General features: G+C 41.8%; 1 protein-coding gene across 1 annotated transcript in view; it reads left to right on the forward strand.

Annotated features, from left to right (window-relative positions):
• Nucleotides 1-8072: 8072 nt before the first annotated feature.
• The window catches only part of LOC138949528 (protein GPR107-like), a 60212-nt gene continuing 41091 nt past the window's right edge, over nt 8073-27193 (forward strand). The window contains exons 1-5 of the mRNA XM_070321370.1: nt 8073-8203; nt 10739-10861; nt 15892-15945; nt 17132-17226; nt 23652-23808. Of these exons, the coding sequence (XP_070177471.1) occupies nt 8102-8203; nt 10739-10861; nt 15892-15945; nt 17132-17226; nt 23652-23808 (531 nt within the window). The 5' untranslated portion in view covers nt 8073-8101. The remainder of the gene's footprint in view (nt 8204-10738; nt 10862-15891; nt 15946-17131; nt 17227-23651; nt 23809-27193) is intronic.

Here is a 27193-nt window from a genome sequence, read left to right on the forward strand (position 1 = left end):
TTCACAGGCCACAAAATCATTCTTTATTGCTGTATGTATCCTTTGTTGCAGAATATATCAACACACTACAACTCAACTTTTACATGGCAGAAAACATTACATCCAAGGATGAAAAAACCACTTTTAAGGATATTGATATCCGTTCATAAAAGACAGACTGAAAAGTGTACATGTGCCCAACACTCTGTCTCATACTGCTCATGTTCAAACTTCACATTCTGTTGTTTCATGCACGGTTTACTGGACCGAGAATAGTACATCTACACACCCAGAAGTCAATCTTTACAGTACTGTTGTTGCACGGTTCACTGGCCCGAGGACAGTTCATTCACATACCAAGAAGTCAGTCTTCGGAGTACTGTTGTTCCACGGTTTACTGGCCCGAGGACAGTTCATTCACATACCAAGAAGTCAGTCTTCGGAGTACTGTTGTTTCACGGTTTACTGGCCCGAGGACAGTTCATTCACATACCAAGAAGTCAGTCTTCGGATCGAGTACTGTTGTTTTACGGTTTACTGGCCCGTGAAAAGAATATCCATAATTATACGAACAAGTCACTGTTCATAGTACTATTGACGGTTTCCCGATTTACTGGGTCGAGAAAAGAACATCCTCACTGTATACGTACTTAACAAAGAGTTGTCAGTGTCATTTATATTGAAAAACTCCAATTGTAGAAGAAGTCTCCAGAGGCGAAAATTTGACTTTGTTTGTGCTGATATTGTGCTGATATTGTGCAGGTGATATTGTGCAGGTGATATTGTGCAGGTGAGTACCGATTTCTTTTGTTTTTCAACTTTGTTTTCAACAATAGTCATCTTGTTGTTTAGATTCCAATAGGAGAAACAAAAGCACGTCCATGAACCAAAAAGTCAGCTTTCACAGTGTCAGTGTATCTGTGCTTGATGGACAAAGACTTTCACAGTGTCAGTGTATCTGTGCTTGATGGACAAAGACTTTCACAGTGTCAGTGTATCTGTGCTTGATGGACAAAGACTTTCACAGTGTCAGTGTATCTGTGCTTGATGGACAAAGACTTGCACAGTGTCAGTGTATCTGTGCTTGATGGACAAAGACTTTCACAAGCACAACACGAGTCAGTGTGAAGTATATTCCATCTCTTTGTGGGTGGCAGAAAATCCCCAATCCACACGGAACACAGATCCACACGGCTCGGTCAGTATTTGCTGCATTGTGTCTTCTTCTGCTTAGCACCAAGAAGCAGAAACCTCTGTGCTCCTGTGTGAATATTTAATGAACGCCACCGTCCAATCAAGCAAGCCCGTAGCCATAGAAGAGAATCTGCATTTATTATGCAGTCGTCTTGAGGTAATCTATCTTCGCCATAAAGAGCAAAACAGTAAGAATGCTGGAATAGAATGGAATTTCTCTGCTGAGATGATACAGTTGTACTGTATTGTTTAAGGATATAATATCTCGCGAACAAGCCATTTACGAGAGGTTTCAAGCCTGGCGATAGAATTTCCTGTTAACAAGTCCAAGGGGCATTTGCTGTACTGTAATTTATAGTGCTATAATCTATCTACACACCTGCCACGATAAACACAAAAATGATAATTAACCATGCTAAATGATCAATGCAAGTAGAGGTAAGATTGTTGCCTGCAAACTCTTCTGCGTTTGCGTCACAATTCTGTTCATCAACATACTTTTTTTAGTGATGACAATCGTACACAACGAGCAGACGACACTCGGGAACTTTCACTGTCTCTACTGACTCACACAACTAAACTGAGTTAGGAACACAGAACAAGAATAAGGACAAGAACAAGAATGTATTTCGCCATATATTCAAGTTTCCATGCATATTAAGTCTTATGCTTGTGTGTACTCATGAAAGCGAACAATGCATTAGCAGGCTGTGTGCACGTGTTAATTTGACCTGAGAGATAAAACAAAAAACGTACACCCTCAATACAACCCACCAGGCGCAGTAGTGTTCGAACCCCGAACCTTCAAGCTCGAAGGCCGCCGACGTCGTTACCACGGAAACATCCTCTAACTTGGCCCGCGGATATACAACGAACCGTGAAGCCGACCTTTGATTGCAACACAAACCAACTTAGACCGTTGACGGTTATCTTGCCAGGATAATTGTAGATCAATAACAGTCTAACGCGTGCAATACGACGACAGCTAGCACTACACTTACACGCGGACAGGAACGAAACACTTCACTGATCAACCGATCAAATTAGTTTCTCCTTCCTTCCTGCAGGTGTCACTGGTAAACATACACACACACACCCCGCGGGTTAGGGGGAGTCCCATATTGGTTGGGACTAGAAAGAATTTACCCGATGCTACCCAGCATGTCGTAAGAGGCGACTAACGGTTCTGTTTCTTCTCTTCTTTTGTCTTATTTCTGCCTTTATACCAGTCCTTTCACCTATATTTCCTTCCAAGAAAACTCTCCCCCCTTTCCCCTATCCCATCTCCCCCCTTCCCCTCGTCGCGATATAACCTTCGTGGTTGAAAACGACGTTAAACACCAAATAAAGAAAAGAAAACACACACACCGACACAATTATTTTGCAACAATACACGCGTCATGGACTTCCAATAAACACACATATATAATCATATAATATCAGCATAGGCGTATAGGAAACGGTAGGTATGCTGGCTAGAGATATAGTAACATAATTATGATGACGTGTTTGTTTAATGGACATTGCAAAGACATGCACGTCCCTCGGCAATATATCGATATACACACATACTTATCCACAGCAATATATCGATATACACACATACTTATCCACAGCAATATATCGATATACACACATACTTATCCACAGCAATATATCGATATACACACATACTTATCCACAGCCAATGCAACACTGTGTGCAATGCACGCGTGCTGCATGGAGCATCGTTCGTTCCTTTCCTGGCCACCCAGACGACTGGGAACAGCTGGCCTCAGTCTCACACAACCTGGCCCATAGGCAAAAGCGGTTGATCACAAGCAGACGTGAGTCAAGTTATGGGGAATTCATCAATATTGTGTGGCCGACGGTGTGAGCAAGTGTCTGTCTGTTGACAATTGTAGCGTTGCTAACGTGTGTGCGTAAAACTCCGGTCCTTGTAAAAGCAGTTCAGTGCTTTGTGTTATTGGAATAAAGCTATTGATGTTTAAAGGTCCTGACATGTCTACATTTTTATACCGAAATCGCCATTTGACCATTAGAATGCAGAGTCTATTATCTACAAATATCAACAATACACCCCCTTTCGATCAGGAAAGACGAAGCCAGTGTAGCCGTTTGAAAATTCATTGTAGCATATGGTATTCCAGCGTAGTACTCATAGTAGGATATCCTTATTTGGAAAATGCCAAGCGCAAAACTCCTCTCAAATCCCGTGCATTTCGTGCGTTTAAAAAAAAAGCGTGGCCGGACAGCGCTCCAGTGTCAAACTGTTGCTGCACTAGTTTGGGCTTGGCTATAAGCATAGTGATATGAATTTGATTGGTCAGTATTTTTAGACAAAGCACATGTTCTTAGCAAACAGAAAACAAGATATTGGAAGCGTGAGTCACGCTACCCAAAAATAAAATCTTTTTTTACATATATTTTTTTTTCTATAACTTTTTTCCCCATGGTTCATTCATCATCTGACATAACTTTTTAGCGAAATCTAACCATAAGATTATTGAAAAAAAGCAAAAATGTAGACGACCAGACCACCTTTAATCGGCCTTGGTTGGTTTAAACATGTTTTATGCAACAACTAGGTCACTGATACAGCACATATTGAGCCATCCGGAACTCAGGTCAAAATGAGTTCGGCTCATTCTCTCCCTGACCGCGTACCCACTACTTCAGACACACAGGCTATACATGTGCCCCTCGGACGTACGCAACCAAATTTCAACCAATGCCAAATTTCCTTGTATTGAACTCTTCTGAATTCTAACAATCCATAACTCTAACCTTTCTTGTTTTTATTTTTCCTGTCTACGTAAGTTATAATGAAGGTGTACATTTCCATTTGAATGTTATTCCAGCGTCGCGGACGACGCTGGTATCTGCGGTCGGGAAGACTTTCCACGAATTTGCCTCAGGGCGCCGCCATGTTTTCTGTGCTCGACTGCGAGCAGACCACAGGCACATTACACCCAAAATTCTTGTAGGCATACACAGACGCAACATAGCATATACAGACAATAACACCCACAACACTTCAACTGCATATGAAAGGAATAAAAATAAATCCGCAAATCAGTCGCGCACAATACACCAGTTAGAAAAACAAGGAGTACCAAAGCGGCGTGCAGAAACTAAACTGACTCGGAGACTGAGAAGAAACATTTATCACACGATGTGGATAGCAAACATTAAAATAAAACAGATAAGTCAAGCAAAAAATAAACACAAATATCGAAAACACAATAAACAAAGGTAAAGAAAACAAGTCGCGTAAGGCGAAAATACAATATTTAGTCAAGTAGCTGCCATTTTTCAGCAAGACCGTATACTCGTAGCATCGTCAGTCCACCGCTCATGGCAAAGGCAGTGAAATTGACAAGAAGAGCGGGGTAGTAGTTGCGCTAAGAAGGATAGCACGCTTTTCTGTACCTCTCTTTGTTTTAACTTTCTGAGCGTGTTTTTAATCCAAACATATCATATCTATATGTTTTTGGAATCAGGAACCGACAAGGAATACGATGAAAGTGTTTTTAAATTGATTTGGACAATTTAATTTTGATAATAATTTTTATATATTTAATTTTCAGAGCTTGTTTTTAATCCGAATATAACATATGTATAAGTTTTTGGAATCAGCAAATGATGGAGAATAAGATAAACAAAAATTTGGATCGTTTTATAAATTTTTAATTTTTTTTACAATTTTCAGATTTTTAATGACTAAAGTCATTAATTAATTTTTAAGCCACCAAGCTGAAATGCAATACCGAAGTCCGGGCTTTGTCGAAGATTACTTGACCAAAATTTCAACCAATTTGGTTGAAAAATGAGGGCGTGACAGTGCCGCCTCAACTTTCACGAAAAGCCGGATATGACGTCATCAAAGACATTTAACCAAAAAATGAAAAAAACGTTCGGGGATTTCATACCCAGGAACTCTCATGTCAAATTTCATAAAGATCGGTCCAGTAGTTTAGTCTGAATCGCTCTACACACACACACAGACAGACAGACAGACAGACAGACAGACACACACACACACACGCACATACACCACGACCCTCGTTTCGATTCCCCCTCGATGTTAAAATATTTAGTCAAAACTTGACTAAATATAAAAACATAATAATACAAGTCGCGTAAGGCGAAAATACAATATTTTGTCAAGTAGCTGTCGAACTCACAGAATGAAACTGAACGCAATGCCATTTTTCAGCAAGACCGTATACTCGTAGCATCGTCAGTCCACCGCTCATGGCAAAGGCAGTGAAATTGACAAGAAGAGCGGGGTAGTAGTTGCGCTAAGAAGGATAGCACGCTTTTCTGTACCTCTCTTTGTTTTAACTTTCTGAGCGTGTTTTTAATCCAAACATATCATATTTATATGTTTTTGGAATCAGGAACCGACAAGGAATAAGATGAAAGTGTTTTTAAATTGATTTGGACAATTTAATTTTGATAATAATTTTTATATATTTAATTTTCAGAGCTTGTTTTTAATCCGAATATAACTTATTTATATGTTTTTGGAATCAGCAAATGATGGAGAATAAGATAAACGTAAATTTGGATCGTTTTATAAATTTTAATTTTTTTTTACAATTTTCAGATTTTTAATGACCAAAGTCATTAATTAATTTTTAAGCCACCAAGCTGAAATGCAATACCGAAGTCCGGGCTTCGTCGAAGATTACTTGACCAAAATTTCAACCAATTTGGTTGAAAAATGAGGGCGTGACAGTGCCGCCTCAACTTTCACGAAAAGCCGGATATGACGTCATCAAAGACATGTATCAAAAAAATGAAAAAAACGTATGGGGATTTCATACCCAGGAACTCTCATGTCAAATTTCATAAAGATCGGTCCAGTAGTTTAGTCTGAATCGCTCTACACACACACACAGACAGACAGACGCACATACACCACGACCCTCGTTTCGATTCCCCCTCGATGTTAAAATATTTAGTCAAAACTTGACTAAATATAACAAAAAGAGATGCTTGCCGACAGTCAGTGTGTGTGTGCGTGGTTTGCCGTGTGCGTCAGCGGGGTGTGTGTGTGTGTGTGTGTGTGTGTGTGTGTGCGTGCGCGTGCATGCGTGCGTAGGCTACGTTCTTGCGTGTGTGCGTTCGAATGAGAAAGAAGAGAGAGAGAGGATTGAACAATGAGGTCACGTTCTCTGTCACATGAATACATATACACACACTGAAGGCTACTTCGGACACGAACACTTGCCAACAACTGTGGTTGGACATGCTTTTGAAATGTAATATTTTTTCGACATGATTTCTGGACATACGAATCCCGCTGTGTTGCCTACTGATGTTGCGAATGATGAAGGTTTTGAGTTGACTGACCTTGAGGAGGGATTGCATCAGGCGTTTATCGTCTCAAATTATATCCTTGCTACTTTTCAGGAGTCAACTATTGCCATTCATGGTAACTTGGATAGTCAATGTTTTTATTTGTTTGATTCCCATCAAAGAAACAGAAATGGTAACCATTCTTCAAATGGCGCTGCAGTTTTGATGTCATCAAGTTAATTCCTTTGCCGCAGAATTGATTGATTTTGTCAAAAGCCATTATCAATGTGTTTATCAATTAACACCTGTTCATTTCTGTCCAACTGCAATGCAAACTCAATGTGGAGGAAACAAGGATTCATTACAAACAAGTCATCCCTGTACATCAACAGATTTATGTACCTCAATCAATACTGCTAGTATGAGTGACAGGAATCTAAAAGAAAAAACAACCAAACGCAAATGTACTACTACTTCTACGACTCGTGTGAATGTAAAACAGAAATGTAACACTATCTGTGACAATGACGGTTCTACGACTCGTTTGAAGGACAGTATAGATCGAACCTTAACCCACAACTACGACAATTTGTGTCAGACTTTTTTGAACAGGAAAATATGCCTCTGTTCAACAGTAACCAAAACATGGAAGATGTTTTTGAAACTTTACAGAAATGTAACACTAGCCTATCTGTGACAATGTTGCTTTTGAATTGAACCCACATTTGTTGAACAGGAGAGAATGTTCCTGTTCAACAGTGCCCAAAACACTGAATCTGACGTTTTTGAATCTTTTCTGTCATCTAACTGAATCTGACGTTTTTGAATCTTTTGTGTCATCTAACCCAACTGCTCATGACTTCATCGATCTTGAACATGCCTACTTTTCAAAGAAAGACAGACAAAAGTGAAATCTGCATGTTAGCCATCTGCCTGAAATGGTCAATGCACTTTTGTAAAATTGTCACAGCTGTTATGCACTTTTGTGAAATGGTCAGTGCTGTTGTGCACTTATGCAAAACTTGGTGCTGTGCTGTTAACATTTGAACAAAATGCATTTTGTTCAAATGTTTAGTGCAACTTGCTACTATATAATCGCTGTATGCGCTTTGTGGTAATAATGCACTGTTGTGAAAAGTTTGCGCTAAATGTTGGCACTATGCATCATTGTTGGAGCACCCTCCTGTAGATGCACCATGCTGAAACATGTACTTATGAATCAAGCATTGACTGAAATAAACAATTTATATATCCAGCACAACATGCAATTCATTAACTTTTGACCCTAACCTTTAACACTTCCCAAAATAAATCTTTGGTGGACATTGCATCGACGCTGTTCATTTTGAATGAACATTTTTCTTGTGAAGTACACTTAGACCGGAATAAATAACACGCACATAGAGCAGAGATACTGTAGCAAGGGGATCGCCAACGCATAGAGTCATTCTATTAATCCAAGGGAGACAAAGAGCTCAAGAAGACCACACATTTTGTCAACGGGAGTAGTGCACCTTCTCGGATTGTCAATTCTGTTCTCATTCGTCAACAATATTCTACTCAAACCAATCACAGCATAGCTTACATTTCTGGTAGTTGTCGAAACGTCACTGCAGTCAACATGGAGTCGAAACAAAATACCAACGTCAACATGATAAAATTTGTTTTGCTGTGTGTGTTTTTAACCGGTGCACATTGTCGTATTCACAAACTGACGCTTGAGGTAAGTTTTACTCATTTAGAGTCTGCAGACGGCATGATAACACTTGCTCAAATTTGTTTCATGCTAATATTGCGCTTGCAGACATTCGTCGCAGTGATGATCTCATGCTGATCCTGAAGCAGTGAAGGTCCACGATTATTATGATACATTCTCACTGTGGAAGTTGATTAGTATGCTGAACAATTGGCTTGATCTTTTTCTCAATAGGTGGAAGTTGATTAGTATGCTGAACAATTGGCTTGATCTTTTTCTCAATAGGAATACCAGTCAGGAGACTTTACTGTCAAACTGCACGATACTCGATAGTTAATGTCATACTCATACTCACAGAACACATCCAATAAATACTGATAAATCAAACTCTTTTTCCGGCTGCAAAAGGCTGTTCCCACAGACATGGGTCTGGGATTTCAGTGTCTAGTCCACATTCACGTCACTGCCATTATCAGTGGGACTAGCGCCATTATCAGTGGGACTAGAACATCTACCTACAGTTTATGCACAGGTAGTTTTTTAAAAGTGATTTCCACAACACCCCTCACAAAAAAGTCACATTCATGTAGCCAAAATCGCCATCGAGTGATGTGTCCCATGACAACACCTGGTGGGAAATCAAGGTCCAGATCAGTCTTGTATTTACTCGGAATCACTCGGCAGTGGTAGGAGTATAGACCTTTTCGGTATCTGAGCAGCTCTCGCGAGACACACTCTTTGTTATGCTTTGAACATCGCGAGAACTTCGAACTTTGGCTTGTGCAGCTCGCACGAGATCGCTGTACCGCATGCTTTGCTATGCTCTGAAGTTTGCGAGAGATCACGAGAGCTTGGAATACCGATAGGGTCTATTAAATTAGTACTCTTAATCACCTCACCCATATATATATATATAGTCAGCTTGTTGTTATCATACATATATGTCAGTTTGTTGTTATCATACATATGTCAGCTTGTTGTTCTCAGAAATGGTGGTACAAAGTGTTACATGTATACAAAGTCAAAAATAAAGTGTCAAGAAATACAAAATAATTGTTTTTACTATGAAGTCTATTGTTTGCTATACATAATAATGCAAAAATTAGACAAAAAGAGTAATTGGTTGCTGAATAAGAGACGTTTTAAAGTGTTGTATATTACGTGATGAATGTTGTAACATGGAAACCAAATTCCAACTTTAAACCACCTAAGCCTTCAATCCTTTGTGCATTTTTTATCAGTTCTGCAGTATTTTTGTGTTCTACCCAACACATTCTAGTTATGAAAGGTAAGGACTTCAACTAATATTGGTAAAAGAATGACATTTGGAACTGACTAAGGTGAATGTCGTAACACAGAAACGAAATGCTTGAACCACTTTCGGTTCCTGTGCGACAGACATGAATCTGCACTGTTTGGCCTTTCTTGCCGGCAAAACCCGTCTGACCCAAAATAACTACACAAAACACAATTCGTCAGAGTTTGCTGTATTTGTTGAAAGTTCCTGTTGCGTTCAGATTACCCATTTTAAGTACTTGATGAATGTCGAACATCGACGATCAGAAGATACGAGAACTTCTTGGCTACTTTGTTGCCGCTAAACTTCGCGCGTTGAGAAACTGTTGCACTCGATATCTTTCCGACGCTACATTGTCGCCAACCGCGGTGTGTAAGTTTGTGACAAAGCTTTGCAGGCTCGACTATTTAGTAAAAACCATCTTCAGTCGTGACGTAGGTCAGGAAACGACACCATGAGTTTCAGCAAATGATATGATTCTGGTGTTTTCTGTGAATATTTGGCTGTGATTCAAAGGACTATTTTCTTGTTCGAACTTCCTGCGCGCCAAAGAGCTAAAAATAGCCGTGATGTGGCAAAGTCATGGAGCACATTGCTGTCCGATGTTCGGGCGTCGAGTCTGGAAACGATGCGTCACGACATTCAAAATTTTTTGTTCGAAGCCCCTAAGTAACTTCAAATTCAGCGTGAATTTTTACAAAGATGTGTTGCTGCGTCCAATACTGAAGTCCTGACTGTCGATTGCAGTAATTTGTTGGTGTTTGCATGTTTGCATTTAGCCATGAGACTGAACATATTGTTGATCACGAAAGTCGTGTAACGCTTCGGCGATCCGGAAACGGCCGAACTTCGCAATTGAAAAGCACACAAAAACAACACCAACGTATAGAAACCATTTTTATTGACATACAACAATGCTTTAATGTCTCAGGAATAGATTCAGATGATAAAAGTCGTGGTAGAAATAATTTTAATTTACTTTTTCATGATTTCAAATGTGTCACCCCTCTCACTCTCACTGTACCACCATTTCTGAGAATGACCATATATGATCATCCCCCTTCATCATAACATGTACACATTTCAAAACAGCACTGTGACAAAAAACTATTACATTTACAGTTAGATCAATTCTGTTTTTTGTAAGATATTTGTCAGATAAGTCTGAAGTTTCATATTATTTCTAAAAGTAAAAAGTCAAAATTGTCCCATTTAGCTCAGTTTTCCCGCGCAGGCTCACATATATGTTGATTTCCTTTCTACAGAATGATCGGCGGAAGGAAATTACCCTCAGTACATTTGGATTCCTTTCTGGAGGAACGCTTGCCATCAACATTACGTCTTTTGGTGTCAAGACAAAATCTGACTTACTCACGGCAAATAGAACGGTAAGCATACATTGACATGAAATCGTTTTCTTTGGTAGCTTGGATTATTCTTATAGTGGGGTCAGAGCGGCTTGCATGTGGTTTCTTATTTTACTCTTTAGTCTTACTCTTAGTCTTAGCAAGCAGGGAGCAGAGCTCTCACTTTTTCTGGAGTTCACGCAATTCCTAAGAAATGTATTATGGAAAGCCAATGGCGATAAATGGAAGCTTGGATTTCCCCAAGATTTCACCCATTTGTTATTGTAAATTAAAACAAGTCGCGTAAGGCGAAATTACTACATTTAGTCAAGCTGTGGAACTCACAGTCACAGAATGAAACTGAACGTAGTCCGCCGCTAGTGCAAAAGGCAGTGAAAGTGACGAGCCTGTTTGGTGCGGTTGCGCTGTGCTTCATAGCACGCTTTACTGTACCTCTCTTCGTTTTAACTTTCTGAGCGTGTTTTTAATCCAAACATATCATATCTATATGTTTTTGGAATCAGGAACCGACAAGGAATAAGATGAAATAGTTTTTAAAACGATTTCGGAAATTTAATTTTAATCATAATTTTTAATTTTCAGAGCTTGTTTTTAATCCGAATATAACATATTTATATGTTTTTGGAATCAGAACATGATGAAGAATAAAATAAAAGTAATTTTGTATCGTTTTATAAAAAAATAATTTTAATTACAATTTTCAGATTTTTAATGACCATGAATTAATTTGTAAGCCTCCATGCTGAAATGCATTACCGAAGTCCGGCCTTCGTCGAAGATTGCTTGGCCAAAATTTCTATCAATTTGATTAAAAATTGAAGGTGTGAGTGTGACAGTGCCGCCTCAACTTTTACAAAATGCCGGATATGACGTCATAAAATACATTTATCGAAAAAATAAAAAAACGTCTGGGGATATCATACCCAGGAACTCTCATGTAAAATTTCATAAAGATCGGTCCAGTAGTTTACTCTGAATCGCTCTACACACGCACAGACACACACACACACGCATACACACACACACACACACACACACACACACATACACCACGACCCTCGTCTCGATTCCCCCTCTATGTTAAAACATTTAGTCAAAACTTGACTAAATGTCAAAAAGTCTGTCCCGCCCCTGAAAAAATTCAGGTATTTTTGCTTTTTCTCAGCAGGAGCCCTCAGATGTGGGATTACGAATAGGATGCTGCATTGTGAGAATTAGTTGAAAAGCGTTGAGGAATATAACAAAAGAATTGTAAAATGAGAGGACATGGGTACAGTGGTACCTGCGATGAAAGGACACCCTTGGGACCATTGCAGGTGGCCCGTCATGACAGGCAGGAGTCGACACTAACTTATTTGGCCTGGGGCCACACTGGCCCCAGAGATGGAAATTGCTGGGGCGGAAAACAAAAATCTGGGGCCCACTCTCAGTAGTCAGTATTTACGTGAGGCAATGCATTGTCTGTTTTTCTTCATCGTACTGAAGCCAGGGAAATTCTTTCAACCATTTGATTTGACATTGAAATTACGACAGCGCTTCGCGTTTTGGCTGCATCGGTCTCCTTTTTTCGTTTCTCTCCACCCTGTTCTTCATCTTCATTTCCATGTCTTTTTACACCAGGGATGTGTCGCCACATTTTGCGTTTGGCATTTGAAGGCGATACTTATCTCTCACACTAAAGAGCGCAATCTGGGAGTTATTTCCCTTGCGGCATTGTCCTTTGACGATTTCAATGTTTTTTTTTCTTGACTGCGGCATTGATCGTAACGCAAATTTCAGTGACGACTTTGACTGGCGATTTTTAGTGATTGGCTCTGGCATTAGAATTTTCGGTTTGTCATTGTTGGAATTTATCCTGGGGCGGAGTGGGCCCCAAGCTTCGGCAATGTTTGGGGCGGAACACAAAACTCTGGGGCGTTCCTCCCCTCGCCCCCGCTAGTGTCGAACCCTGACAGGACTATTTTGGTGAAGATAATAGACAAATGGACAACAGGAAGTGTCCTTTTAAGGGAGGTGTCCTCTCATTGGAGGGGCCACACATTACAGGTACCACTGTATCACAGTGCTGCTTACAGTTACAATGTGAGGCCCCAGGTCCCATGACAGGGCACCAGTCCAACACTTTAAACATGGGAAAAAATTTCCCGAGCTTGAACTTAAGCCTGTCCTTAACTGGGTGAAGTCGACTTCACGAAGTATACTTTGCGAAGCTGGCCGCACAAAGCTTTTACACTGAGTTTTCGTTAAAAAGACGTTGCGAAGCTGGCCGCACAAAGCTTTTACACTGAGTTTTCGTTAAAAAGACGTTGCGAAGCTGGCCGCACAAAGCTTTTACACTGAGTTTTCGTTAAAAAGACGTTGCGAAGCTGGCCGCACAAAGCTTTTACACTGAGTTTTCGTTAAAAAGACGTTGCGAAGCTGGCCGCACAAAGCTTTTACACTGAGTTTTCGTTAAAAAGACGTTGCGAAGCTGGCCGCACAAAGCTTTTACATTGAGTTTTCGTTAAAAAGACGTTGCGAAGCTGGCCGCACAAAGCTTTTACACTGAGTTTTCGTTAAAAAGACTTTGCGAAGTCGATTTGGTTCAATTTAGGACAGCTTTTAGGGTCTGAATTTTTTGTAAACAGAAACCATTTGACTGCTGGCGTCTTCTTCTTCTGCCTTCATGTGCAGCGAGTTCAGTGTAGAGTACAGTGGTACCTCCCTTTACAGTGGTACCTCCCTATACAGTGGTACCTCCCTATACCACCCCTCTCTTTTACGGGTCCCTCAATAATACGACCGACTTTTCTCTGACGGATTTTTTCTCCTTCTTTGTCTTAGTATTTGTCACCTCCATATTACGTCCCCCTCTCTAATACGACATACGACCGTCCAAACATGGACTTATAACGACTTTTCCCAAAATTATCACGGGGTTGGTTTACTCTGACTTAAAAGTTATATCACCAGTCGAGTGAGTAAGCGATACGGACACAAACACGTGCTGAAATCCTGTCTGTGTACATCACTTCGGCACGCTAACGGCTGAAGCCATGGTTTTTCGTTTCTATTTCAGGTCATTACTTTATTTTGAATAGATAAAGGTCATTCGCCAGATGTCTGCTTCATTTTGCAAAGAACTGTGCAGGAACTCCTACCTTTTCAACACGCAAAGTTACAGAAACGTTATGAAAGCAATCCGATCATGTCATCGAACCAAAACCGAAAGTTGTGGTGACGTCATGTCATTTTGCGATGTACGCGTGCAAAGCGTGTGTAACATTTTCGGTCTAGCTAACAATGGCGGCCGACGAACATGGGTTTTGAAATCTGTAACTGTTCTTGGTTTTCCCCGATCCGTGACCGAATGACGCGATATATACAACCACGCGTTCGTTTGAATCAATAAATTGTTCTCAGAATCCCGTCAGTGAAGTTTGAAGGTGAGTAGTGTGTAGTGTTAGTCTGTATTCTAGTGATATTAGACGCCTGACAACGTGACATAGTTTCTCAGGTATTGGGACTTCCTGTACTTGGGGACCAATACACCATGTGCTCCACCTAACTGACTCTTGCGTGTCCCAATGAATGCTTCCCTGTCACTCACAGTCACACAACCACTCGCAACCATCTAACTGACTCTTGTGTGTCCCAATGAATGCTTCCCTGTCACTCACAGTCACACAACCACTCGCAACCATCTAACTGACTCTTGCGTGTCCCAATGAATGCTTCCCTGTCACTCACAGTCACACAACCACTCGCAACCACCTAACTGACTCTTGTGTGTCCCAATGAATGCTTCCCTGTCACTCACAGTCACACAACCACTCGCAACCACCTAACTGACTCTTGTGTGTCCCAATGAATGCTTCCCTGTCACTCACAGTCACACAACCACTCGCAACCACCTAACTGACTCTTGCGTGTCCCAATGAATGCTTCCCTGTCACTCACAGTCACACAGCCACTCGCAACCATCTAACTGACTCTTGCGTGTCCCAATGAATGCTTCCCTGTCACTCACAGTCACACAGCCACTCGCAACCATCTAACTGACTTGTGTGTCCGAATGAATGCTTCCCTGTCACTCACAGTCACACAACCACTCGCAACCACCTAACTGACTCTTGTGTGTCCGAATGAATGCTTCCCTGTCACTCACAGTCACACAACCACTCGCAACCATCTAACTGACTTGTGTGTCCGAATGAATGCTTCCCTGTCACTCACAGTCACACAACCACTCGCAACCATCTAACACCACATAGTGGAGTACGTGTCCTAAATTACTCAACTCTGTGGACAGTCTGTAGTGCAGTTGTCCCCAAGTTGAATGAGTAAGTCAAGTTTCATCGTGAAAACTGACGCTTTTGGCTACAATTACATCGGTTTCAACACACTGCCGCGGTTCTTATTTGTTTTGTTCCTTGCGTTTGGGACACTTTTCTTTGTTTTCAACCAAATCGTTGCTGGGTATCGTATGACTATGATTAGTAGCTGGTATCGACATCGATGTGCATGTTTTGGGACCGCATGCTTTCGTTCGACCTCAGTTTGTTTATTTCAAACCTTAACCCACGAGTAGTTACGGGGCTTGATTAAACAAGCAAGAAAACTGTGTGGGTAATTAATTGAATTAGAAAACAGGTTACCATAATCGTTTAAGGAAAGAATAACATTACTTTGTGGGCGAAATCAATCAAAACGCCAATGTCATTCCGGATCATTGACGGACCCGGACATAACAAAACCATCCTCCATAATACGACCGAATTTCGGTTACATTTTCAAAGTCGTTATAGAGAGGTACCACTGTAATACTAATAGTAAAACTAAAAGGCAAGCATGGGATTTAAAAACAAATGTATAGCAGTTTTTCCTGCCAGTGCCATTAAGGTTAGCATACTGTGTCAGCAGTGTCTAGCACTAGCATTCAACTTCAAGGAGTTGAAGAGTTGAAATGTGTTTATTTGGAATAAGCCTACCAAAGATGTCAGAAATAATGTGACACATGTAATGAATATGTATTTCTTACGATAATTTTAATATTTTTGACTGTTTTTCAGGTGGTTGGTTTTACCTTGGACAAGAGTAAAAGTCCTGGCTTGTCTTCATACATGGTGAGCTATGCCGTGCAAACACTGGTCACGCTTGCATGGATGTGTCTTTGTGTACATGTCATGTGTGTGTTTGTTTGTGTACATGTGTGTGTTTGTTTGTGTACATGTTTGTGTACATCATGTTTGCGTACATCATGTGTATTTAATAAGTTATGCATACATGTGTGTGTTTGTATGATTGTGTAACTGAGTTTACGGGTACGTTGCTTTTTAAGAAATAAATCGATCAAAAACTTCCCATTCCGCACAGTAAACACCCCTGCTGTTGATTGTTAGTACATTGGTACCTGCACTGTGTGGCCCCTCCAATGAGAGGACACCTCTCTTAAAAGGACACATTCTGAGGTCCCTTTGTCTATTTCTACCAAAATAAACCTGTCATGACAGGCCACCTGCAATGTAGGGACACTTTTTCTGGTCCCAAGGGTGTCCTTTCATCGCAGGTACATGTAGCAGTGTATGTGTCCAAGTTGGCGGCTGGTCTTACCCCGTGTACAGCCTGGCCAGGTACATGTAGCAGTGTTTGTGTCCAAGTTGACGGCTGGTCTTACCCCGTGTACAGCCTGGCCAGGTACATGTAGCAGTGTATGTGTCCAAGTTGACGGCTGGTCTTACCCCGTGTACAGCCTGGCCAGGTACATGTAGCAGTGTATGTGTCCAAGTTGACGGCTGGTCTTACCCCGTGTACGCCTGGCCAGGTACATGTAGCAGTGTATGTGTCCAAGTTGACGGCTGGTCTTACCCCGTGTACAGCCTGGCCAGGTACATGTAGCAGTGTATGTGTCCAAGTTGACGGCTGGTCTTACCCCGTGTACAGCCTGGCCAGGTACATGTAGCAGTGTATGTGTCCAAGTTGACGGCTGGTCTTACCCCGTGTACAGCCTGGCCAGGTACATGTAGCAGTGTGTGTGTCCAAGTTGACGGCTGGTCTTACCCCGTGTACAGCCTGGCCAGGTACATGTAGCAGTGTATGTGTCCAAGTTGACGGCTGGTCTTACCCCGTGTACAGCCTGGCCAGGTACATGTAGCAGTGTGTGTGTCCAAGTTGACGGCTGGTCTTACCCCGTGTACAGCCTGGCCAGGTACATGTAGCAGTGTATGTGTCCAAGTTGACGGCTGGTCTTACCCCGTGTACAGCCTGGCCGGGAAGGAATGTGGCTTTCAATGTGTGTTGATGTGCGTGCAGGAGGGGATGCAGGAGACGTGTATCCTCAACAACCCCAAGGTCAAGACCGACAACATGGAGTCCATCTTCTTCCACTTTGACTTCAAACAAAACAGGTAGCGAATAGTCAAACCTGTCTGTGACCACCACCCAAAGCACCCACTAACACGGATCATACTTATACTGTTATAGACAGGTGAATTATGTGGAAAGGTGAATTATATTGAAAATAACAAAGGTGAATTATGTGGAAAGGTGAATTATATTGAAAATAACAAAAGTGAATTATGTGGAAAGGTGAATTATATTGAAAATAACAAAGGTGAATTATGTGGAAAGGTGAATTATACAGTAGAACCCCCTGTTTACGACTTTGGAAAAACCTTGAAAATTAGGTCGTAAAAAGGGGGGGTCTTAAAATGGGGGTTTGAGTTTTTGGCCGGTCGGTCATGAATTTGGTTGCAGTGGACGTACTGTTATGTACTGTCATGTTTACACACAGTTGCAGTTTACTGTCATATCAAAACACACACACACACACACACACACACCCACACCCACCCAAACACATTACAGCAGAACAACTTGAACTCAAATTTCAAAGAAAATTTACTCATGGCGTAATTCTCGCTCCCCGCTGAGTGAAGCACATAATTATTGACATTGTGGCGCAACCAGTAAAATCCGAATGTCCTAACTCGATAGAAAGCATAACGACTTTTCTCCCGAATCATCTTTCTGCTCATATGAATGATTCGTCGCCTTGCATCGCTAAACTTGACCACGGTCGTTGAGGTCTTCGTACAGGCTCCTCTCTTTGCGTACTTTCGCTTCGCTATCCTTCTCACCATCTAGATAACACCGAGTCATTATCCTTGACGACACACAGGATTTTCGTATTCCCGACTCCCAAGGAAGTCGCCGCGGATTGCCACTTCGCTCGATTAGCGATTACTTTATTAGCTCTCTACTCAAGAGTCGGCGCTTTTCTTATTCTTTCGCGAATCTTTGTTTTTCAACAAGACAGTCGTCGTGACAAGATAGTGTGCAGAAAAAACCCAGATGTATCAGGATCTCGCGCGCGCGAGATTTCGTTTTTATTTCTTCTCGCGATAGTTGGAGGAGCGAGAGCCACCATGTTGTGTTTTCGTCTGCTCGGAATATGCGCAAAAGTCGTAAATTATCCCAAAAAGCTCGGTCGTAAGTTGCGTTTTGGGTCATTATCCTTGACGATACACAGGATTTGCGTCTTCCCGACTCCTAAGGAAGTCGCCGCGGATTCTATCGTGCGCGAGATTTAGTATTTTTTTCCGTCTCGCGATAGTTCGAGGAGCAAGAGCCGCAATGTATTGTTTTCGTCTGCTCGACTACAAATGCGCGAAAGTCGTAATTCATCCCCAAAAGCTCGGTCGTAAGTCGCGTTTTGGGGTGAGTCGTTCACTGGGGGTTCATTATATAATAGAATGCATCCGTGGTAGCAAAATCGGTCGTAAAAAGGGGGTGGTCGTAAACAGGGGGGTCGCTAAGGGGGAGTTCTACTGTATTGAAAATAACAAAGGTGAATTATGTGGAAAGGTGAATTATATTGAAAATAACAAAGGTGAATTATGTGGAAAGGTGAATTATATTGAAAATAACAAAGGTGAATTATGTGGAAAGGTGAATTATATTGAGAATAACAAAACAGGTAGCGTATAGTCGAACCTGTCTATAACCAGCACCCACCAAGAGTCATCTTTATAGACAGGTGAATTATGTTGAACAAAAGCTTTGGGGATCTTTGAGGGTGGTGGCAGGTGACCAGCACAGGGATGAACCAACAGTGGTTGCCTTAGACAGTGGGTTGTTATGAAAAGGTCAATCCTCAGGCATGAGCAAGTTCCAACATTTTCACTCGCCTTGTGGGCTAGTGAATTTCAAAATTGACTAGCCCACGAACAAATTCACTCGCCCACAAAAATGAGTTACCAAAGAACAAAACAATTCCATCCATTCAAACGTGGTGAAAGGCGAGCAGGCCTTTGCAAGCGCCTGTATACCGATCGCATCAGTTGAGCGGCACGAGCACGCTGGTCTTGCGTTAGCTGGTGCATAGCCTGTCCCCCCTCGGTGTCTTCAACCCTTTTGTTTGAGTTTACCCATTTTGTTGTGTTATGTTGGTGAGACTTTGATGTTTCGTGTGCACGTATGTTTTCTAGCTTAAATTTGTCCGTACCAACAACGAATGGCCCCTTTCTCTCCTTCTCAGAAGCGGCATGCTTTTCGCAAGCAGTACACAACATGACGTTTTTTTTCCCGATCATAGTTTAGCCAGTCTCTCTGCTCACAGAGTCAGATTTTGTCCAGACTGCCTGGAAGGAACGCTTCCTCTGTCCAAAGTCATACTATTTCAGTCTCTCGGACTGCGTTACCTCTGGCATAGCTGCCAACCCTCCATAGAAAACCGTGAAATTCCCGATTTTATGTCCAGTCCCGGATTTTCTCGAATAGTGCAAAAGTTTCCGGATTAAAATTTTTTTGAGTATAGTTATATAATGACTTGTGTATTTTCAAGCGCCTGTACTCGGCGTAGTTTCACTTCTGAAATCTCGTTCAGCGCGAGGCTTCGTCCCACAAACGCTGTGATCAAAATCAAAACTAAACGAGAATAGGCGAAGCAGCAGCAGCAGATGACCACAAAATGAAAAAAACAACGGTCCAGCGGCCGAAAGTTCTTGTAAAATTTGAAAAGAGTTACAAACAAGAGTATGACTTCATCTCCGAATCGACAAGACGCGGCATACATTTCGCATTTTGCACCAAGTGCCGCGAAGATATCAGCATCGGACATGGAGGCCTGGGGGATATGGAAGCTCATTCAAGAACAGCAAAACATGAACGGAACCGGGAGACAGCCGTCAAGAAGACGAGAAAGTTTACCTGGCACACCATTGGAAGATGTGACTGTCAAGAAGTATGAAATACTGTAGAAGGAAACTAACTTGGGGTTGACATGTATTGGTAAGTCACTACATCTACTCTCTCTCCAGCTCATTCTTCCTTTTTTGTGAAAAAATTTGCTGCCAGAAACTGGCAATTATAATCCTCAGAATGCACCAGATTGCACCATTTTGCATCCTTTTTTTCTAGAATTTTCTGGGGGGGCCGATGCCCCCGGATCCCCCTAGCATTCTAGGCGCGAAGCGCCGAAACGCTCATTCCTCCCTATTTTTATCTGGGAAAAGTTGGCAGCTATGCTCTGGTTTGGCTTTTTTCTTTGGGGGCTGGCAGTTGTCCAAGTATTTCCACATGTTTACAGCTTCAGATCTGCCTAGGCTGCTGAGACATGCGTGCTGCGTCGACAATTCTGATTGGTTAAAATTGCGTCAACGGAAAGTCCTGATAACCCTGAAATACGGTTCTGGTCATACTGATTGGTTCATGCATGGTCACTAAAGAGAATTTCCCGATCAGCTCGAACTGGAGCTCCAATCACATCTAATTTTAGCAGTCATTGACGACAGCATGCTTAACAACAGAAAATCGTCGCTCGGAAAAATAATGATAATACAACAGAACCAAAATGTTTACTGGCCAAGATCATTATAACACTTTCTACTGGCCAAGCGGGCGATCATTATAAAACTTTCTACTGGCCAAGATCATTATAACACTTTCTACTGGCCAAGCGGGCGATCATTATAAAACTTTCTACTGGCCAAGTGGGCGATCATTATAAAACTTTCTACTGGCCAAGTGGGCGATCATTATAAAACTTTCTACTGGCCAAGTGGGCGATCATTATAAGACTTTCTACTGGCCAAGTGGGCGATCATTATAAGACTTTCTACTCGCCAAGTGGGCGATCATTATAAAACTTTCTACTCGCCAAGTGGGCGATCATTATAAAACTTTCTACTCGCCAAGTGGGCGATCATTATAAAACTTTCTACTGGCCAAGCGGGCGATCATTATAAAACTTTCTACTGGCCAAGATCATTATAACACTTTCTACTGGCCAAGCGGGCGATCATTATAAAACTTTCTACTGGCCAAGTGGGCGATCATTATAACACTTTCTACTGGCCAAGCGGGCGATCATTATAAAACTTTCTACTGGCCAAGTGGGCGATCATTATAAGACTTTCTACTCGCCAAGTGGGCGATCATTATAAAACTTTCTACTCGCCAAGTGGGCGATCATTATAAAACTTTCTACTCGCCAAGTGGGCGATCATTATAAAACTTTCTACTCGCCAAGTGGGCGATCATTATAACACTTTCTACTGGCCAAGTGGGCGATCATTATAAAACTTTCTACTGGCCAAGTGGGCGATCATTATAAAACTTTCTACTCGCCAAGTGGGCGATCATTATAACACTTTCTACTGGCCAAGTGGGCGATCATTATAAAACTTTCTACTGGCCAAGTGGGCGATCATTATAAGACTTTCTACTGGCCAAGTGGGCGATCATTATTGAGTCACTTGAGAAAAAGTGACTATGTAATCGGTCAGTGTTAGTCTGTCCGGCCGGCCGTCCGGCCGGCCGTCCGTAGACACCACCTTAACGTTGGACTTTTCTCGGAAACTATCAAAGCGATCCGGCTCATATTTTGTTTAGTCGTGACCTCCAATGACCTCTACACTTTAATGATGGTTTCGTTGACCTTTGACCTTTTTCAAGGTCACAGGTCAGCGTCAAAGGAAAAATTAGACATTTTATATCTTTGACAAAGTTCATCGGATGTGATTGAAACTTTGTAGGATTATTCTTTACATCAAAGTATTTACATCTGTAGCCTTTTACGAACGTTATCAGAAAAACAAGGGAGATAACTAGCCTTTTCTGTTCGGCAACACACAACTTAACGTTGGGCTTTTCTCGGAAACTATAAAAGTGACCGGGCTCAAATTTTATGTGAACGTGACTCCCAGTGACCTCTACACTTTGACGTCTGCTTTGGTGACCTTTGACCTTTTTCAAGGTCACAGGTATGTCTTGAAGGAAAAAAATTGAAATATCATATCTCTGAAACTATTCATCGGATTTGATTCAAACTTTATAGGATTATTCTTTACATCAAATTATTTACATCTGTATTGTGTTGTGAATAGCAATTTCTTCCTGTCCATCTGATGCCTCATATAATATTCAGAACTGCGAAAGTGACTCGATCGAGCGTTTGCTCTTCTTGTAAAACTTTCTACTGGCCAAGTGGGCGATCATTATAAAACTTTCTACTCGCCAAGTGGGCGATCATTATAAAACTTTCTACTGGCCAAGTGGGCGATCATTATAAGACTTTCTACTGGCCAAGTGGGCGATCATTATAAGACTTTCTACTGGCCAAGTGGGCGATCATTATAAGACTTTCTACTGGCCAAGTGGGCGATCATTATAAGACTTTCTACTGGCCAAGTGGGCGATCATTATAACACTTTCTACTCGCCAAGCGGGCGATCATTATAACACTTTCTACTCGCCAAGCGGGCGATCATTATAAAACTTTCTACTCGCCAAGCGGGCGATCATTATAAAACTTTCTACTCGCCAAGCGGGCGATCATTATAAAACTTTCTACTCGCCAAGCGGGCGATCATTATAAAACTTTCTACTCGCCAAGTGGGCGATCATTATAAAACTTACTACTCGCCAAGCGGGCGATCATTATAAAACTTTCTACTCGCCAAGTGGGCGATCATTATAAAACTTTCTACTCGCCAAGCGGGCGATCATTATAAAACTTTCTACTCGCCAAGCGGGCGATCATTATAAAACTTTCTACTCGCCAAGTGGGCCATCATTATAAAACTTTCTACTCGCCAAGCGGGCGATCATTATAAAACTTTGTACTCGCCAAGTGGGCCATCATTATAAAACTTTCTACTCGTCCACACTCATTTCTGGTCGCCTGTGGCGAATGGGCAACCGATCTTGCTCATACCTGATCCTATTGCAGGGTTTCATTTGCTAGTGTGCCTAGCGGCGCATATAACATCTCAAAATGTCCCATTGGAATTCCCTTCAGTGCGTCAAAGGGCGCACTGAGATTACGTACCACTGCGCCGACCCATGCACACTTTTTACGGGAGTACAATGTTCGGGATGACCTAAGCAAAAACAGGCGCCAAGCCAAGCAACTTGCGAGTTTGTGAAACGCACTGTGATTGGCTTTTGAAATGTAATTCATTTGTAGTATTCAATGAATCCTGCTATCTATCTGTGCGGGACGCATCTGTGTGCGAGTTTACCTCTGTGGAAACTGTCAACACAAGCGATATTGATCAAAACACAGACCCACATTAACAAGTGCAATGGCCATCAGAAGTTGGTTGAGGGGGACAAATGCCCCATTGTCTTTTTCTTCCAGGCTTAACCCTTCTATTGAGAAAAACAAAACACAAACATAAACTTGTTGTGGATCCTTTGAGGTGGATTTAATGGGCAGGACATTTGGCGGGGATGATGTATGATGTTCTCCTGCAACAGCAAATTACGTTGTATTGTATTGTATTGCATTGCATTGTATTGTATTGTATTGTATTGTACTGTGTGGCAGAGTCAGGATAGTGCGTGTGGGGGACGACATGAAAAGCCTGATGATCTCCAAGGTGGAGAGGGAGAACTTTATCCTGCATCATCACTTGAATCGCCGGGCGGTCACAGCGGAAGGTGTGACGGCAAAACTCAGCGATAGCTTCTTGGTGGTGCGAAAGGTGAGTTGTGTACTGTTTGCATGTACTGTAAAGTACAATGTAAGCCGCCCCCCAAACCTGGTCCTGACAACTAGCCTTGTTCAAACAAGTGTCTCAATGCTCCCATTAAATTACATAGTTTTACTCCAAATCACATATGTGACCCTCCACCACGGAATGAGTCGCATGTCACCTTTGCATGATTTTCATATTTTTGACTCACATGCGAAGCAAAAGTGAGTCTATGTACTCACCCGAGTCGTCCGTCCGTCCGTCCGTCCGTCCGTCCGTCCGGACGTCCGTCCGTCCGTCCGTCCGGAAAACTTTAACGTTGGATATTTCTTGGACACTATTCAGTCTATCAGTACCAAATTTGGCAAGATGGTGTATGATGACAAGGCCCCAAAAAACATACATAGCATCTTGACCTTGCTTCAAGGTCAAGGTCGCAGGGGCCATAAATGTTGCCTAAAAAACAGCTATTTTTCACATTTTTCCCATTTTCTCTGAAGTTTTTGAGATTCAATACCTCACCTATATATGATATATAGGGCAAAGTAAGCCCCATCTTTTGATACCAGTTTGGTTTACCTTGCTTCAAGGTCAAGGTCACAGGAGCTCTTCAAAGTTGGATTGTATACATATTTTGAAGTGACCTTGACCCTGAACTATGGAAGATAACTGTTTCAAACTTAAAAATTATGTGGGGCACATGTTATGCTTTCATCATGAGACACATTTGGTCACATATGATCAAGGTCAAGGTCACTTTGACCCTTATGAAATGTGACCAAAATAAGGTAGTTAACCACTAAAAGTAACCATATCTCATGGTAGAAAGAGCCAATAAGCACCATTGTACTTCCTATGTCTTGAATTAACAGCTTTGTGTTGCATGACCTTGGATGACCTTGACCTTGTTGTAGGAAAAATGTGTAAAGCAGTTCTTAGTGTATGATGTCATTGCTGTAAAGGTCAAGGTCAAGCATGTGAGTCGCATGGGCTTTGCCCTTCTTGTTACATTTTCTTAAAGAGTTTGTTATGCTCTATCCAGTGGTGAAAACCGTTTTAGAAAAGAGCGAAAACTGTTTGAGTTATAAGCCTGTGACTAAGGTAACCCTCACACTGTTACCAGACACTCCCCGGACTTATATTTAAGCCTAGCGCAGAACCGCGCGAGATGACATGCGACTCATTTCGTGGTGGAGGGTCACATATGTGATGCACTCCCACAAAAGTAGTAGTAGTAGTAGTAGTATGTAGGGGCGGCTATATTTGTCAGCCGAAGGCCGCGAGGCCTTATTGGTGCCCCTTCTTTGTCAGATACTTTGCATGCCTAAATCCCTATTCTTTCAATGCTTTCAATCAAAGTCGTAAAAAAGGTTAAGAAATTTTGGAGAATTGTCCAAGAAGTTTTTGAAGGCGTCTACTGTGGGTGCGAATTTTATGTTAGTGGGTAGTGCATTCCAATTGTTAGCAACTCTATGAGAAAACGAAAACTTGCGCTTGTTAGTCTTACAGTGTTGAACAAGGATTTTTCCCTGGCTGTTTCTGGTGTTGTCTGTCTGCTTGAATGTGAATATTTTGTGCATGTCAATATCATCCACCCCATTTATAATTCTATATGTTTGTATTAGGTCACCCCTTGTCCTCCTTCCCTTCAGAGAGTGGAGGTCTAAGTATTTGAGTCTGTCCGCGTAAGACTTATCACGGCACTCCTTTAGAATTTTAGTTGCTCGACGCTGCACCCTCTCAATTGTCTGAGACTGTCTCTTGAGGAATGGGCTCCACACCACATTTGCATATTCCACCAGTGGTCTCACAAAGGCTTTGTATAGCTTTAAGAAGGTGTCCTTGTCAAGAAATGAGAACGTTCGTTTGATAATGCCAATCCTCTGATTAGCTTTTGACACAACTCCTCGAATATGCGGGTCGAATGACAAATTGCTGTCGAAAACAACACCGATGTCCTTTTCCTCATCACATTCATTTATTTTTTCAATAGCATCATTGACAGTCATCACGTAGTCATATTTGGGGTTCTTCTTACCAGAATGCAGAACATTGCACTTTGAAACATTAAAAAATAATTTCCATTTATTTGTCCAATCCTGAAGTAAGTGTATGTCTTTTTGCATGACTGAACTGTTTGTTGCTTTATTGTACAGCTTTGTATCATCCGCAAATATCTTCACTATACCACTAACCACATCTGGCAAATCATTTATAAACACTGTAAATAGAACCGGCCCCAAAACGCTGCCCTGTGGAATTCCGCTGAGAACTGCTGCTTGGCTCGACGTTGCCTGTCCAACTCATACCTTCTGGGACCGGCCACTCAAGAATGACCGAATCCAGGAAAGGACGCTGGAACAAAACCCATACGAAGCAAGCTTTAGGAGTAATCTCTCGTGCGGCACAGTATCGAAAGCCTTCTTAAAATCACAGTAAATAATATCTATGGCTTCACCTTCATCAACAAGTTTTGTGAGGTCTTCCATGACCTCTATGAGTTGAGTGACACAAGAACGTCTTTTTCTAAAACCATGCTGGCAGTCAGCATATAAATTATTGTCTGTGAGATAAGACACTATAGAATCCCGAACAAGAGACTCCAATACCTTGCATGTTACACAGGTTAAGCTTACTGGTCTGTAGTTACCTGGTTCTGACTTAGTACCCTTTTTGACTCACATGCGAAGCAAAAGTGAGTCTATGTACTCACCCGAGTCGTCCGTCCGTCCGTCCGTCCGTCCGTCCGGACGTCCGTCCGGACGTCCGTCCGTCCGTCCGGAAAACTTTAACGTTGGATATTTCTTGGACACTATTCAGTCTATCAGTACCAAATTTGGCAAGATGGTGTATGATGACAAGGCCCCAAAAAACATACATAGCATCTTGACCTTGCTTCAAGGTCAAGGTCGCAGGGGCCATAAATGTTGCCTAAAAAACAGCTATTTTTCACATTTTTCCCATTTTCTCTGAAGTTTTTGAGATTCAATACCTCACCTATATATGATATATAGGGCAAAGTAAGCCCCATCTTTTGATACCAGTTTGGTTTACCTTGCTTCAAGGTCAAGGTCACAGGAGCTCTTCAAAGTTGGATTGTATACATATTTTGAAGTGACCTTGACTCTGAACTATGGAAGATAACTGTTTCAAACTTAAAAATTATGTGGGGCACATGTTATGCTTTCATCATGAGACATATTTGGTCACATATGATCATGGGCAAGGTCACTTTGACCCTTATGAAATGTGACCAAAATAAGGTAGTGAACCACTAAAAGTGACCATATCTCATGGTAGAAAGAGCCAATAAGCACCATTGTACTTCCTATGTCTTGAATTAACAGCTTTGTGTTGCATGACCTTGGATGACCTTGACCTTGGGTCAAGGTCA

Source organism: Littorina saxatilis, linkage group LG15 (genome assembly GCF_037325665.1).
Source record: "Littorina saxatilis isolate snail1 linkage group LG15, US_GU_Lsax_2.0, whole genome shotgun sequence".
In the NCBI taxonomy this organism is placed as follows: Eukaryota; Metazoa; Mollusca; class Gastropoda; order Littorinimorpha; family Littorinidae; genus Littorina; species Littorina saxatilis.